Source organism: Rhopalosiphum padi, chromosome 2 (assembly GCF_020882245.1).
Source record: "Rhopalosiphum padi isolate XX-2018 chromosome 2, ASM2088224v1, whole genome shotgun sequence".
NCBI lineage: Eukaryota > Metazoa > Arthropoda > Insecta > Hemiptera > Aphididae > Rhopalosiphum > Rhopalosiphum padi.
In genome coordinates this window covers 49,022,878-49,039,022 of record NC_083598.1, presented here as the reverse complement: position 1 = coordinate 49,039,022, position 16,145 = coordinate 49,022,878, and the positions used below count along the sequence as shown (strand labels likewise).

General features: G+C 32.0%; 1 protein-coding gene across 7 annotated transcripts in view; it reads right to left on the bottom strand.

Moving 5' to 3' along the window:
• Positions 1–1,618: 1,618 nt before the first annotated feature.
• The window catches only part of LOC132920293 (potassium voltage-gated channel protein eag), a 200,632-nt gene continuing 186,105 nt past the window's right edge, over positions 1,619–16,145 (bottom strand). For all 7 annotated transcript variants that reach the window (XM_060982559.1, XM_060982565.1, XM_060982562.1 and 4 more), the window contains 6 exons: positions 10,642–10,810; positions 10,055–10,309; positions 9,062–9,261; positions 6,748–7,000; positions 6,193–6,389; positions 1,619–6,103 (listed from right to left, as the gene is read on the bottom strand). In XM_060982559.1, coding sequence (XP_060838542.1) covers positions 4,886–6,103; positions 6,193–6,389; positions 6,748–7,000; positions 9,062–9,261; positions 10,055–10,309; positions 10,642–10,810 — 2,292 coding nt within the window. In that variant the 3' untranslated portion in view covers positions 1,619–4,885. The remainder of the gene's footprint in view (positions 6,104–6,192; positions 6,390–6,747; positions 7,001–9,061; positions 9,262–10,054; positions 10,310–10,641; positions 10,811–16,145) is intronic.

The window sequence follows — 16,145 nt, the reverse complement described above, 5'->3', positions numbered from 1 at the left end:
TTTAAATCAATTTAAAAGATATATTGATCAAAGATATTTTCACAAAAGATATTTTTACCAAGTATTTTTGACTAAAGATATTATTTCGAAGATATTATTACATGGAACCGGAGTCGGTTATGTTAGGACTAGAGTCTAGTTATCATAAGCTAAATAATAATTCCTTTCACAAATCTGCATAGAAGTGAATTTTCGGACCAAAAGGATATTGCACCTTCCCGGAGGCGGTGCAGAAGACAAATAAAATGTGCTACTGATACTAAACGGTAACAAGGCAGCATAACATAGAGGTTATCCAAATATAATACAAGTAGTAAGGTATGGTAATAAAACATTTTATAAAAATTATCAATTCGTACAATATACCTTATAATACTGCATAGGTACTATCTAGTATATAAGATACTGTATTATGATATAATATGTATTATTCTTAGATCATATTATAATATACTATAGATGTATATGCCCGTATATTGTAGATTTGATGCTAAAATTACCGAAAAAGCTAGTCTTGGTTATTACTGCGTATATGCGTAAATCGCTGATAATAAAATATTATGTTATCGGACTAGTATTTTTTTTTATTCTTAACAATGCGATAATTGATTAACCGATCAGAGTTACGCACAAACAGTGAAGATTCTTGGTTCATTGTGGTATCGAGAAATACTTAGATGGCTACATCCGTAGCGTATGATCTAATAAGTATTAATAATAATTTATTATTGTGGCTCTTCCGTAATTCCTAAATTAGATTAAATGACATCGGAATTACCAATATTCACCAATAGTTTTGTGTAAATATCGGTATTCACTAGTGAATATTTACTAACAAGTAGGTAACAGTACAAATGTAATATGCTAAAATTTGATGTACGACATTAACCGGTGACTGTTAGCAATCATAAATTGCAAACATTCACAGTAACATACATAATTAGTAGTATATAAGTTGTCACATTTTTAAATCAAATACAAATTGTGTATATTATTACCTTATAATTTATATGGAAAAACATTTTTTCTTGCATATTTTCATTATATTGTCTGCATATTATATGGCATATTTCGATACTTTTTAGTGATCAAAAATCCGTACTCTCAACTGAAAAGGTATATCGATAGGTATAAGTACGTGTAGAGATATTCAAAAGTGTGCAAATGTTATTTAAATTATAGACATATTATACCCATTATGATGTTTACAGAACATTTTTTTTTAAATTTTAAGATGCGCTGCACAAACCTACAAACGAGATGATAATGACACAAAAATGTTTCTCAAGAATCCTGATACAATAATATTACATTATTTATTACGTGATGTTGGAACTTATGAGCTCACTCGTCCAACATAACTTTATTCAGTTGTTAAATGTATATTAGTACTTATTATTGAGTGATTAAAATAAATTTGACGAATTTCTAAGAAAATTGACCGGATGGGACGCATGCAAAAATCAGTACACATTTTTTTTTTTCAGAAACAATGTTAATTAATTTGATTTGCACAGCGAAAATTTGAATCACATTTTATACACGAGCACTAAATTTACAATACATTTGTTTTTTTTCTTTTCTAATCCGTGCCTATTATTTACAAAGTGAAATAAAATCGTATAGAAAATAAATTTAATCAAATAGAATAAATCACTTGATACTACGCTACAATTAAAGACGAAACGAAACAAATTACGTAAAACAGAACAAAATCAATGACTTACGTACTATTTAAACATAATATTACTATAAATATCATACATTATATTGTGGAAGTCACAAAATATATTTTTAAACATAAGAAGAAAAAAAAAACAGTCTACAACATTATAATTATCGTTATCAATATCACAATAATAATTTAACAAAACACTCCGGTAAAAGGCAGCGATATTCAATTTGGAATAGAAATTAAAATCATCTAATCTTGAGCACGAAATGGTGCAGGAATGTAAAAAAAAAATGAAAATAAAATACTATGTGTATAAAATATAATATATAGTGGCCGTATTAATAATTAAATCGAACAAAGGACAATAAACATTACATTTTGAGCTATTATATTATGTAGTTATAATTTTTTTTTTTTATTTTGAAGAGGCTAAATAATCAATAAATAATAAATAATAATAAAAAAAACTACAAATCTGACGACACTATATTATATACATATATATGTGAACCACACAGTATTACTCGTACAAGTCACAATCGTAAACAAATCAAATATAACAATAAATCTATACGCGAAATAAATAAACAATATGAGTCGAGAAGAACGAAATGTTATATAACGTGTTGAAATTATCAAACTTAACTTATTGCTTATATAAAAAATTAAAGAAATTAATAAAGAAGAAAAAACAACAATAACAACAACAACAAAAGGCAATGTTTAAATAAAATTTTAAAAATATTTGTAAATTTATGGTTTTTAATTGATTTTTTTTTTTGATTTTTTTAAAAATATTTTTTACTAAAATAAAAGTGCATTATTAAAATGTTACACGTGCGTTGAATTTACCTATAAGAAAATTGTTTACAATAATATTATTGTTGTATTAATAATAAAAAGTCACATTTTACAGACGAAAGAATTTGTTGTGCCAAAATCGATAGAAAATTAGGTTCAAAATATAAACAATTAAAATATTATTAAAACCCTACAAAATTGTAAGGTATGCAAGTCACAAAAGTCTTAAAGAAAACATTTTTTTGTACTTCTAATATTAATTTATCATCATTATTATACACCGCCTACTAGGTATACATTAGAATATATTAGGTAATTGTATGTTTCGATTTTTTTTTTTTAAATTTTTACCCGCGACGGGATACATGCGGAAGGCACTTTTTCAAATTATCCCTACACGACAGTGTGTGATTCTGTGAGTTAATGTTATTTTACATCTAAAAAATTCGGTGCGTATAACAGACCAAAATTTGCACAGCCCACAAAGTATTAATCAATTTAGTCAATTAGCGTTGTATACGAGCACGTGGACCATCGCCAATATCAGTGCACAGTTATTGTCTGTATAGTTAAAAACACAATATTACCGTCGTTTTTATTTGTTTTCAATATTGTTTACGAACGACCGGCTTTCGGTGTGGAATACCGACCGCGAATGGCCGTTCGATTTTTTTTTTTTTTATTTTGTACACCGCAAAAAAGACATCCCGTTAGATAGTCTGAGCGCGAAAAAAAAAATCATTACATTCCGTTTAAGATCCCAGTACAAGCCCATGCGAATATGATTATTAAAAATGCATTTGAAATTGTTTACGCTGATTGGTTTGTTTAGAAAAGACGTTGCGAGCAATTTATTGTTGGTTTTATCATTTTCGATTTAATTGCATACTATTTGACTGTGGATATTTTTGTTTCCGATTTTTAATCATTGTGCATCGTAGACCGTTTTGGTGTACTTGAGACTACCTATTATAACACTGTAAATATGTCAACAACTATTGGTTTTTATCTTTAACTTTAAATGTATAAATAACGCACACTGTTTAATTATCATTGAAAATAGAAACTGATTATGACGTTTTCTAATGAATTTGAAAATGTACAATCAAACGTAATTTATTTCGTTAAATTATATTACCGACATCACACGATACCTTAAGTCCAGAAGTTTATCAAATTACTTATAAAATATTTTGTTTAATAGTATCTGATCTTATATACTGAAGAAGGCACTAAATTAAGATAAAAGTCATTAAATTAGATGGTAGTAGACGTTTGGTAAGTGGTTATAATAATTCATTATAACAATAATAATAATAATAATAATTAGATAAAATAAAATAATTTTAATGCACCACATTCAAAAACGAAAGGCCCTAACTGCTCTAGTCCGAAATTTGTCGAGGTTTACAATAATTAATCGAATTGTTTTCGTTATAACGATTTTAATATTCTTAACATTGTTCGAAAAAATATGTGTTATTAGAAAGTAGTTCAGATCTAACTCATAAAAATAATTATCTAAACTATTAGAGAAATTTGGGTATTGCCAAAAAACAAAACGTAAAGAAGTATTTTTTTTTTTAATCTGTTTTAGTACGAAGTATCTGTTTCGATGGTAATTTAGAAAATAACTGATCGTACAAAATATAATAACATCATGATATCGTAAATGATTTTTCGCTTTATTCCAGTTTACTCGATTAACTCGATTTTTTTTTACAGGACTAGAGTTGCAATGACCGCATAGGGGACTTCGGGGAGGAGAGATAACGGTCACGGGAGTATATTTTTATATAAGAAAAAAAAATCCGAGATATTCGAAGGGAAAGCGCTACGCTCGGCGATAATAATAATAATATTACAGCAAACACCGTCCATCAGAAACAAAAATTCGACAGAAGATGTGACATAGAACATAAAATATTGTTCAATCGTATGACATTTGTTTGTCTTTTAGACGATTACCATTTAGGTAATACTTAAAAAATCGCGCTCCCTATCAATACTTTCGTAATTCAGCTCTCTCCCCCGCGAAGGTTCGTTTTCCTAATCGTATTATTATATTTTATTTTATTTATTTATTCGGGTACGTAAAATATTACAAGACAAAAAATAAAACGTAAAAATATACCAAAATACACACGCATAACAATTACAAAAAAAAAAAAAAAAACATCTTACGTCGTACACGATTTTAATACACTATAATGTAATATATATATTATATAATATATAAATATTTATATTTCTATCATCATTGTACAAACGCAATCGATTTTTCGTAATTATAATAATAATAATAATTATAATACCGTTATCACATAATAGTATAATTATTATTGTGATGGCGATAATAGTATTTTTTTTTTTTGCAGTGGTCGGTAATAGTCCGCTTGTGCGGCGTGCTTACAGGAAGTCGTTGGGCCGAGGCGGGCACGGCTTTTTGAGCGAATCAGTCCGGGGAAACGGCGGCGGCGACGTATCTCTGGGGCTGAACGGACGCATAGGTGGCAGTGCAGACGACGAAGACCGCGTCCGGGACTTGCTACGCCGCCGCCGGACCATCGGCGGAAGTTTGGGTGTGGCTGGTGAGCTTAGATCGTCTGTGCTTTTTGTCCTGCACCCGGGCCGGCGTCCTGCTTCCGGCGTGTCCGGTGGCCGCAGTGACGAAATGGGAGACGGCGATGGGGCAGGTGAAGCGACGGTCAGCGCATCCAACTTTCCAACGATCCGGACCATCATATCCTCGATGGCCGTTAGTCGCTGGTTGATGGACCGCACCTCGTCTCGGAGATCGGATCGGAGATCCTCGATCTTGGCCAGAACGTCTAGATCCGGCGGTGGCGGCAGTACCATCGCAGCACACGGTGGCGGTGGAGGTGACGGCGCATCCGCTGCTGTGACCTGGTACTGGTGTGGTGGTGCTGGATTCGAAGATTCTTCTTCCGGTTCCGGTGCACCACTACCTCCACCACTACCAGTAGCACCGCCAACATTAGCACTGCCACCGACCCTTTCGTCCGTCTCGTCGATGGTTTCCTGTCGTTGGCTTCCACCTACGCCAACAAATGGCTCGGCAGCGGTGGTCGGCACTTTTTGCAGCTTCGGAAACACCTTATGACCATTTCCAACCGACCGGCCAGGTGAGTCACGAATCTTTGCAGGCGCGCTCTGGGCACTCACCACTGATGCGTCTGCCGAGTCGGAACTTCCGCCGCCACCCAAGACTTTACCCCACTTAGATACCTTTTTGGGTGCCGCCATACTCGCTGCTGCGGTCCTCAGGCCCGTCGACGAACAAGATGCTTGTTGCGGGTCTTCACTCTGTTGCCTGAGCACAAGTGGTAAGACTTTGGGACGTCCACCGCCGACGCCATCCGAAGCATCACCGGTGGCGGCCTCAGACTTGCTGTCCTCGGAACCCGCCGCTACCGCAGGCGTTCCTGTCGCCGCCGCTGCACCCTGTTGCATCCCGAGGACCTGACTGGGAGCTCGATCTTTCCGAAACTTTGTGAATATTTTCCTAACCAGTTGATCCCGCTGTTCGTCCAGTTGTGGTTCATTTTTCCGCTTTTCAGCCAGCTCCTTTTCCCGGCGAACATCCGCAACTTTTCTAAATATTAACTGAAACGGCACAAACAAAAAATTAATTTAATATTTAAGATGAATGGTCAATAACATAGCATTAGGCTTCGTCACAACCAAATACGTACTCTATGCCGAAGGTTGTAAGTCAGTATGAGGTTCCGCGAAAATGAGTTCGCAAACGCCTGATAGAAATCCAACACTTCTAGCAGCCGGTCACGCTTGATGGTATGTAAGTCGCAATAGGTGAGAGCACGGACGTTTGCTGCAGATTGTCCCAACGCTGTGTCTTTCCAAAACGAATCACCGAACACGTCGCCCTTACCTAAACCCAAGAATAATTATATAAATATATTAGATCTACTCATTTTTTTTTTTTTTTTAGCATGAAAATGCGTCCATTAAACTTACTACATTATATTGACAAGAATATATTTTAACGTCTTAGTTCATATATGAATTCATTGCGGTTTAATGCAAACACTTTTTGAACGAAAAATGAAATACAGTATTAAAATACAATGATAGTGATTTTTAAATAAAATTACTGAACCGATGACCTTTTAAGTATAATTTCAACAAAATTGAATGAAACCAATTATTATGTCTATATTATTTTTCTTTAATTGTATAGTATACTTTTGTCGTATCAAACACGATTTATTGTTTATCATGACACCAACCTAAAATAGCGACCACTTCGTCGTCTTGTATGACTTCTAGCGAACCAGTTACGATGAAACACAGTGAGTCGATGGACTCGCCGGTGTGGAAGAGCAGGTCACCGGGTGCCGAGTGGCTCATTGTGAAATGCATGGCCAGAGCGCGTAAGCACCCGTCGCTGGCCAACCGGAACGCCGGGTGCTCGTTGAACACTTTTCGGTTTAGATGAACACATATGTCCGCCTTCATGTCTTTCGGACAATAATTCAACACCTATCAGAAAACGACACGATAACAACAATAATTAAAACAATAATAATAAAGACGATAATAATGCGATCGCGTCGATTACATTTTATATTAATCACTACTGTTTTGTATCTGGGGATAATACGACCACGATGCCGTTCGGGAGCCAAATTATTTGGGCGTCGGGCCACTTGGACTCCACTCCGCATCAGTAATAAAATACTACGATAATCCTATTTACTTTGTTCAACCTCAATGGAAATATTCATCCTAACCACTTGCAGGTATATATGTGTTTATTTAGAGGTTGATTTGTAAATTATATTTGTATATATTATAGAATTTCGTACAAATATTCTACTCAAAAACAAGAATTATGTTATAAGAAAACTCAAGTGTGAAAAATTCATATGTAGCAAATTTATAAATATTTTACCTCATTCATTAATTTTTATAAAGACCAATAATGTTAATAGTTGTAAATTATGTTTGGTTTTTTAGTTTTTTGTATAGAAAATAAATATTCTACGATGTGATATATATTTTTGATGAGTGTATTTTGAGTGCAAGAAATAATTATGATTATATAATATACTAAGAGGTTTCGTCCCTTAATTGCTACAATAATCCCTAAATTTTGTCATTATCTAAAATGTTATATCAAAAATTATTTTTGTATTTAACACTTATAAGTCATATCGGTTAATTTTTTAGTCATTATTATTATTATTTTTTTTTTTTGTAACCATGGACATATTATACAATTCAGGAAAACAAAAAATTACAAACTTTTTATATTAAAGAGAGTTTATCAATTAATTATCTATTATAGTTATGTATATTGATACCGTAGTAACAGATAACTTCATCAAATGTGATTAAATAGTGTCTTACAAATTTCAAGTAGATTTGTATGAAGAAAACGGTATAATATTATATTAAGGGAATTTAAGTGGTGATTGTCTGTCAAATGTGTATATTTATACGTCGTTTATTTTAAACGTCAGATATGTAAATGGTTTACTAAGTTTAATTATTTAAATGCATATTTAATGGTAATTTTAACAATTTATACAAACTTATAATTATTATTGTACTCGGTCTAAAAGTAATATTAATTTAAATATGCCTATATCACATAAAACTTTTGGATTAAAAAGTTATATACATGTAGGTTTTAAACGTTTTAAATGTTTTAAATTATATATAAATTTAAGTTTATTTAGCAATACATTTTCGTTTTTTTTAAGTACCTATGTTTAACTTTATACAATGCTCATTTTAATGTTTAACTTTCGGAATCTAAATTAATTCAATTTAATGTAATTCCATTTTTTTGATTTTAAGTAAATATTTAAGAACTTAATTAGTTAGATAAATTGTTTCTTACACATTATACAAAAAACTCGGGCTTTATTTTCTATGATTATATAATTTTGTTTTTTAAATTAATTGTATGTGCTGTACTGATTTTGGATAAGAATAAAAATATGCATTTTATTATTATTATTTAGATTATTCGTGAAATTTTCATCGATTGACTTCACAACATTTTGAATTTCCTCTTTGTAAGTTTCACCGAAGTGAATTCTAAAAATAATAATTTTAAATCTTGTCATAGTCAATTGTTTGGTAAGCTGTATATAGAAAGGATATTCAATTGAACCTTTTGTGATCTAGACTGCATCCGATGAAAATCATTTTTAAAATACGGTTATTTGTCATTTTTTTCGTTTTAAATGGTACCACAGCACTAATATAACAAACCTTACGATAGTGACCCACTCTGCAATACTTTAGGTAGGTAATCAACGGGTTTATAATATAATAAAGCCTGTGGGTGGTCCTAAAATATAATTATGTAGTTAAAAGTTTTAAAATTAAATTTTCCAATTACGACCGGTATAATATTTTGGCGATCATAATAATATTATCATATATTATCAATGACACATATACGTTGGAGTGATTTAATTAAGGTCAGTTATTAATTCTATTTAATCCTTTGAGTATCCAAAACAAAGTATAGCTCCCTTCATTACCCAAAAGGGAACGCGCATAAGTAATAATTTACGTAAGCCGTACTTTATCCGTGTCCAAGCCCCGGGTCATTGCCCACGTGGACACCACGTAGTCCATGACCCTCTCGGACAGCGCTTTCGGCACTTCATGCAGCTTCATGAATTCTCTGACATTGTTTAACATGTCGTGGTACTTAGCCGTGGCCGAAGTCATTTGCTGTATGATGGTGGTGACGTGACCGAAAATCGTAGCGTATAACAGCGCTGCAAATATGATTTATTAAGTACATTTTACTATTATATCATAATACGCTATACAAAGAATAATAATTTTGCATTGTGTTTTGATGAACATTGATAATAACGCACTATAACAGTTCAACTTGACCTAGTCAATAATATATCTTTTACTTGTTATCGGATTCAGTGTATACTTTTTAAATTGATAAGTGATATTAATTTTACAGACAAGTTTCTCGTGTTGTAAATGGTAATAAGTATAGAAATCATCAACACTATACCTATTTTGCACGATTCGTCAATTTTTTAGTTTTATATGCATGGGATTTATCAGAAATGAACTTAAAAATGAGTTTTTTTTATTGGTTTAATCAACAGTTATTTCATAAACAACATATATTATATTATTTAGAAACGAAACAAACTAAAACTGAAATCGTAAAATATTAAATACGTTTATATGAGCAACAAGCTATCTATATAATAATAGTAGTATACACATAGGTAATATAAAAGTATTAAATTATTTTGAAGTATTTAAAATGCATTCGTGTAAAAGTAGTTATTAAAAATATTATAGTATTCGCATTGTACGATAATACATAACTAGACTGTCGTTAATCGTACAGCGCGTGACGTTATACCATTCGCAGTTATCGTACGATATTTTAATTTTTTTTTTTTTTTACGATTACGATTTTATGATAGTATTTTAACCGTTCGGGAATAGTCGTACGAGTGGTATCGCGCTAGGGGGTGGTTGATAATATATTTTATATATTATTTACTAATAAATATTAGTTAATGTTGTACTTACACGCAATGACCATCATGCATATGGTGAAGATCTTCTCGTTGTCGGTCTCTGAGGCAACGTTTCCGAAACCGACGCTCGTCATGCACGACATGGTGAAATAAAGCGCGGTCACGTACATGGTCTTTCGTGGCGGACCATGCACTAGTTCCGTGGAGTTGGCGTGTTCCGACATTATGTACGAGTACGGGTACTGCGTGATGTTTGCCAGCTTCCACAGCCATGAGTATTGATATCCGTTCTCGGCGTCGGACCGTCCTGATTACATATGATTATTAAATCATTTCGTGTGTGTGTGTATGTTTGTAAGAGAGAGAGCGAGAGAGATAGAGAAAGCGTATGATAAACGTATGCATTTTTTTTTTCATATAATATTTAGTAAAAATTATTTAAATACTATTTAAAAACGATATATTTTAATATCCTTTTTAGTAGTTATTAATTTGTCATTTATGGAATTCTACGTGAATTTACATAATATTAAAAATAATAGAATGCACGCGTTATTGCAATAATGCCACGTTAAAAAGTCATATCAAACGGTGATAAACGATAAGATGGTATTGTAGAAATCGTGTTTGATTGCTCACCTATGGAATACCAAATACATGCCAGCCAATGCGCCACCAGCATGTAAAAGCACAGCAGCAGTATCAACATTGCAGCGCCGTATTCCAAGTACCTGTCCAGTTTTCGAACGACCCTGCCCAGTCGTAACAACCGGACAACCTTCAAAGCACTGAACAGGCTTCCGATACCCTATGGAATGAAAAAAAAAGTTTTGTTTAAACAAAATTATCATAGTAGTTATTACAATAATTATTAAACTATCTCATATTATGATAAAAATATAAAATAAACAATAATCAAATAATTTTATTTTTATCAGTAGAGATGCAAGAAAACAACTAATACAATAATGATTTCTAATAGAGTTATTATTATTATTACAATAAATTATTCTATCGACGTTTAAAAATCGTAATTATTAATAACTATATATTACATAAACTGTATTGCTAGACGTCATAATGTATTATACAGTAAAAGACAGTAGCTCCGTATTTAATCGAATACTATTTGAAATAGATACGCGATTATTCGTCGTCGTTCAAAATACAAAACCAATACCTAGGTCACACGTGTTATTATTATAGTTGAAACGTATGTAAATACAGAATAATTGTGCTAAAAATATTCGTTAATCGATAACACAGCGGCATATACTGAAATTAAACTCGATCTTATAAACAAACACATTATTTTAAGTATGAATAAGTGTAAAAAATGTCATGAATTTTAAAACGAGTATCAAACATAATAGTAAGCACTGTATGGCATATTGATACGTATTATAAACGTATTAATGTATTCAAATTTATTTGAATATTTTATATAAGTGTTTAATAATGCTCGAAAAAGTCCTTGTTATAACGCCACCAATAACGTGACGTTATGATTTCGTATATCATAATATTGTCCGTGTTTAATTTTGCAGATATAATTTAAGACATTAAAATCAAACTATTGATATTTTACAATAAAATCTGATGAGGGATAAAATGATTTACTGTTTAAGATTAGTATTCTACCAAATAATAGTAGGCATATAGGTAACTTCAATGAACACGATTATATATTTTTTTTTTATTGATAGATTAATAATTATTGTAGAATTGTATTATCAAAAGATATTTTTACGATATGTACATTTTTTGTCAAAAACCGACGGTCAGAATTAATTCAAAAATAATATCCACAATTATTTTAATTTTTCCGTTTTTCAATTGAATCACGTCAAATGTAATACGTTGATTGTTTACCGACATGAATCTAATTTTAATGTTGTTTAAAATGCATATATTTTAAAAAAACGTAATTATTGTATTGAATAATCGACATTGAAAATTGTATCCCGAGTTAGGATTTATACGCATTGATATATGTATTTTATACAACATCTCACTACATATTTGGTATTTTTTTACCTAGAAATCATCTGGTATTGTTACAAATTATTTAATATTTATTTAACGTATTATAATATTCGTTTTTGACCAAGAAAACTATAAACATTGTGAAATCGATAAAATACGTTTTGTCTGCATTTCAAAAATGAAAGTGTACCTCGGAGTTTACCAAGTAGATGGAATGAGTTTGCAGTTATTAATTTCAATATAACAATATAAGAGCTTTGTGAATAGCTGTACATATTTAATATAAACAACCAAACTGTAGGTATAATCTGAAAATTCGATACCTATATTTACAAACCTTCGTAATATCAAGTATATAATCATGCAAAGTGCACTCCATATTATTTTACAATCGATAAATATTTTATGCATTATTTCAAAATTTGAATTCTGAGTAAACAATATTTAATCTGCCGTATTTACAATATAACTTTAATATTTCAGTTTCGTAATATTTTTGAAAAGTCAGAAATAGGGCCACTGTTCAAATCAGTTATATGTTTGGTAAAAATAACGAAAACGCATTACAAACCTCGAGATATTTTAAACGATACAAGTTGAGTGTGACGTTATGATTTTGTATTTATTGCGTTTCAAAACATAACTTTTTTAATCAAAAACATTATGGCTTTGTAAATCATTCGCACGACGTCGTCTAAGATCAACGCAGCGAATAGAACGGCGTAGATAACAATAATACCACGAGTGGAATCGGGATTTGCGCCATAACCACTCGCAAATACTGCAGCAATAGGACTCGTCAAATCGTAAAATACAGGAAGAAAAAAATTATTTCGTGAAAATATACGTGATATTACGATTTATTATAATATTGTCGTGCGTTGTCATAATAATATAACTCTAGAAAACATTATGTGCGCGCTGCGTGAAATCCTTTATCCTTAATATTACTCTATCTTTGCTGCAAATATTGTCAGTCGTAACTCGTAATCTGGAAACGTATCGCATCATTGTGCTTCAAGTCCTACAAACGTGAAGAATTACAATAATATTATGAGGTACATACATGCGTAATGCGCACATGTCATATGCAATCGTAAGTCTTAGTCGAGATATATTAAAAAATATATAGACTTACAGGACCATAACAAAAAAAAAATGTACAGTGCAACGTATGAAGTATGAACACGTATCGGCACTAGAATTCGATTTTTTTCACGACCGTGTAATAATATTGTTTAACGCGTCTTTCGCTCGAAATAAAGAAATTAATTGCAACAACACGTTGTATAATATTGTAATAAGCACCGTATGCATAATTTATTATATCTGTTTAAATAGTGAAACATAAGTTTCTCTGTTAGAGTCATCACATAGACTATAGAGTTAATGTTTAATTAGAGTTTATAAAATTGTAATATTGTTAATGAAATATTATAAAATGGTTATTTACAAAACCGTCTAATATTAACTAATAATCAAATATGGAGATTTATCTAAAGATAAAAATATTAGATACTAATCTGACTAATCTGAGTATAATGTGTTTCAACAATATAGACAACGACCTCCCACTGCAGCGGAAAAGGATTAAATAATTGAGTAATAATAAAATTTACAACGGTGCGATTTCACATGCTCAAAAAAAAAAAAAAAAACGCCCAAAGTTCATATATACTGATAAGCTTATAAAAACTAACACGCGCGTCACGAACTTATATATATACATATATATTTCTTTTTAATCGTTACGTTCTGTTATCATTTACTTCGCGTCCTCTTCAGGCCTCCGAAGCGTAGTTTAACGTGTCTACGACACAATTTTCTTCATAACGAGAGGTCGTACGGCGGCCATTTCGTCCCTGCCACCGAAAACTACAGGATTTCATTATTTATTTTTATTCTATTTTTATAATAAGGACATTATACTGTATACATAAAAGAACATTGCATAATGAAGGAAACCAGATCCAATTATTTTCGCTGCGCGACCTCGCCCGCGATAGCGTCCCCCTCGATTGTCCTGTGTCTGCGGGTTCCAAATGAATCTGCAGACAAACAGCACAAACGCGAAACGTTAATAAAATAAATTGTACGACGGCAACAATAAAAAAAAAAAAAAAAAGGAAAAAAAGAAAAGAAAAAGGATTTCGGAGACGACAATAATATTGCTGCAGTCGAGCAAATACGGTTTGTTGTCTTTCATTGATCATAGACCGAGCAAACTAATTCGAATTCCCTCGGCAATGAATTTTTTTTCTTGTCCATCCGCGTTCTTTGATAAAAAATAAAACATTCTTTTTTTTTTCTCGTTTTGTTGTCGGAAAGAAAGTTTTTTCTACGAACTTCTGCACGTCATAGTAATATAATATTACTAATATTATTATACGTTACCGTCGTTTTAGAATTTTGTGTCGCACGCACCACACGTCGGTTGGAAAATTAATTAACCGCTGCGCTGTTGTTGAGGTGTATATATATAGATACGATATACACGTTATATATACACTATGTTTGTGTGTGTGTGTGCGTTCATAAAAAAAGTTCGGACGAATTTAATTAACGGGACACGTTAGTGTAGTAATGATATTAATACTGTACCTATGTTGCAAGTTTGTGTAAGTACCATGTTTCAGGTTCGAAAATGTATTTTGACGAATTCCATTGTGGTGAAAAAAATTACGCGTAGGACTGCAGGAATACCGAATACTAATCGTGTCGACAAAAAATTACGTTTTACAGAGATATGTTTTCACGAGCATTTTAATATTTATCTCTTGCCAAATTTCAAAAACATAATATTATAATGTTTAAATCATAATATTACGAGAATTATATTATTATTATTATTATTATTTGAAATTACCTCCGGTGAGCGAAATGTGCGAATATCAGAAACTTTACTTATATCGTGGCCCTAAGAAGTTTTCACTGAAATTATGTGTAGCGATAAGGATCGCGTCGTTTTTTAGATATTCAACATGAATATAAATTCGATGAATTTGTCTCGACAGATATGTTTGAAAAAACACAATAGAAAACGCCACTATCAAATTTGTCACGTCATACAAATTACGTTTTACGCATTTACTGAGTACACTCGGAAACAATTTCGGTGGTGGCATTTTGAACATATTCGATATTATATGATATATAATATTATTGATATGACGTTTCGTGCGATCTTCTTGTACAGGTATAATATTTATTTATTTTTGATATTTTTATAGTTCGCAATGTCGATGAATTACAGCTGTTTACGAGCTTTAGTCGAAATTTACGTGGAAATACCTGGTAATATTAACTAATAGTTTTCATAGCCACATAAAGTCGTTTTTTAAATCCATAAAAGTGCAATATATTGTACAAAACAATATTCAATCAAATAAAGTAAAGGCAAATTAAAAAAATTAAAAAATCTCTTTTAATTTAAAACGATGATTCACATCTCGTAGTATGGAATATTATGCATGGACTTAAAGTATAGATTTAGGAGGTAAGTGTTTAGTAACGTCTATTCGAAATCCTCACCGATCGGAGTCAATCATATAAACGCACCTAACCTTAACATAAATGAACGGGCTTCGTCCGACCCGAGTGTGGATCATAATGAATGGAGTTTATTTGTTTAGATGTGGTTAGAGTCTTTTGCATAATATAATATTGTCGTTAATAATATTATTATTATCGTCAGCATCACGCAATTCTCGTCAGCCACTGCTCAAAGTTTAGAAAACAGAATGTTTGATCTGCGCCGCGAAACTACGCATAGGCAATCATGGATATACAATGACGAAAGCGAGAGCGCGTGAAACACTTAAAGAAATTAGTCGAATGGCCCGGAGGCAAGGCGCTTATTTTTAGTCGAAAACGTTTACACGCCACCACCGCCGAGTGTAATATACTGCGTATGCTCGGCGCACTATTACACGCACTTTTATGTATATAATAATATATATATATCGTAAAGTATGATTTCCCCGGGGACCGGCAGCCTTACACTATTACGCGGGATTAACCGGCCGAATAACCGTTTTGATAATATCGGATTAACCCGTGTGTATATAATGGTAGTCGGCCGGCGGATTAATCGCCCCGACCTACGGCGGTTATTAAATCGTTGATATTTCCGGCAACGCGACGTTAGGCGTTGGTTC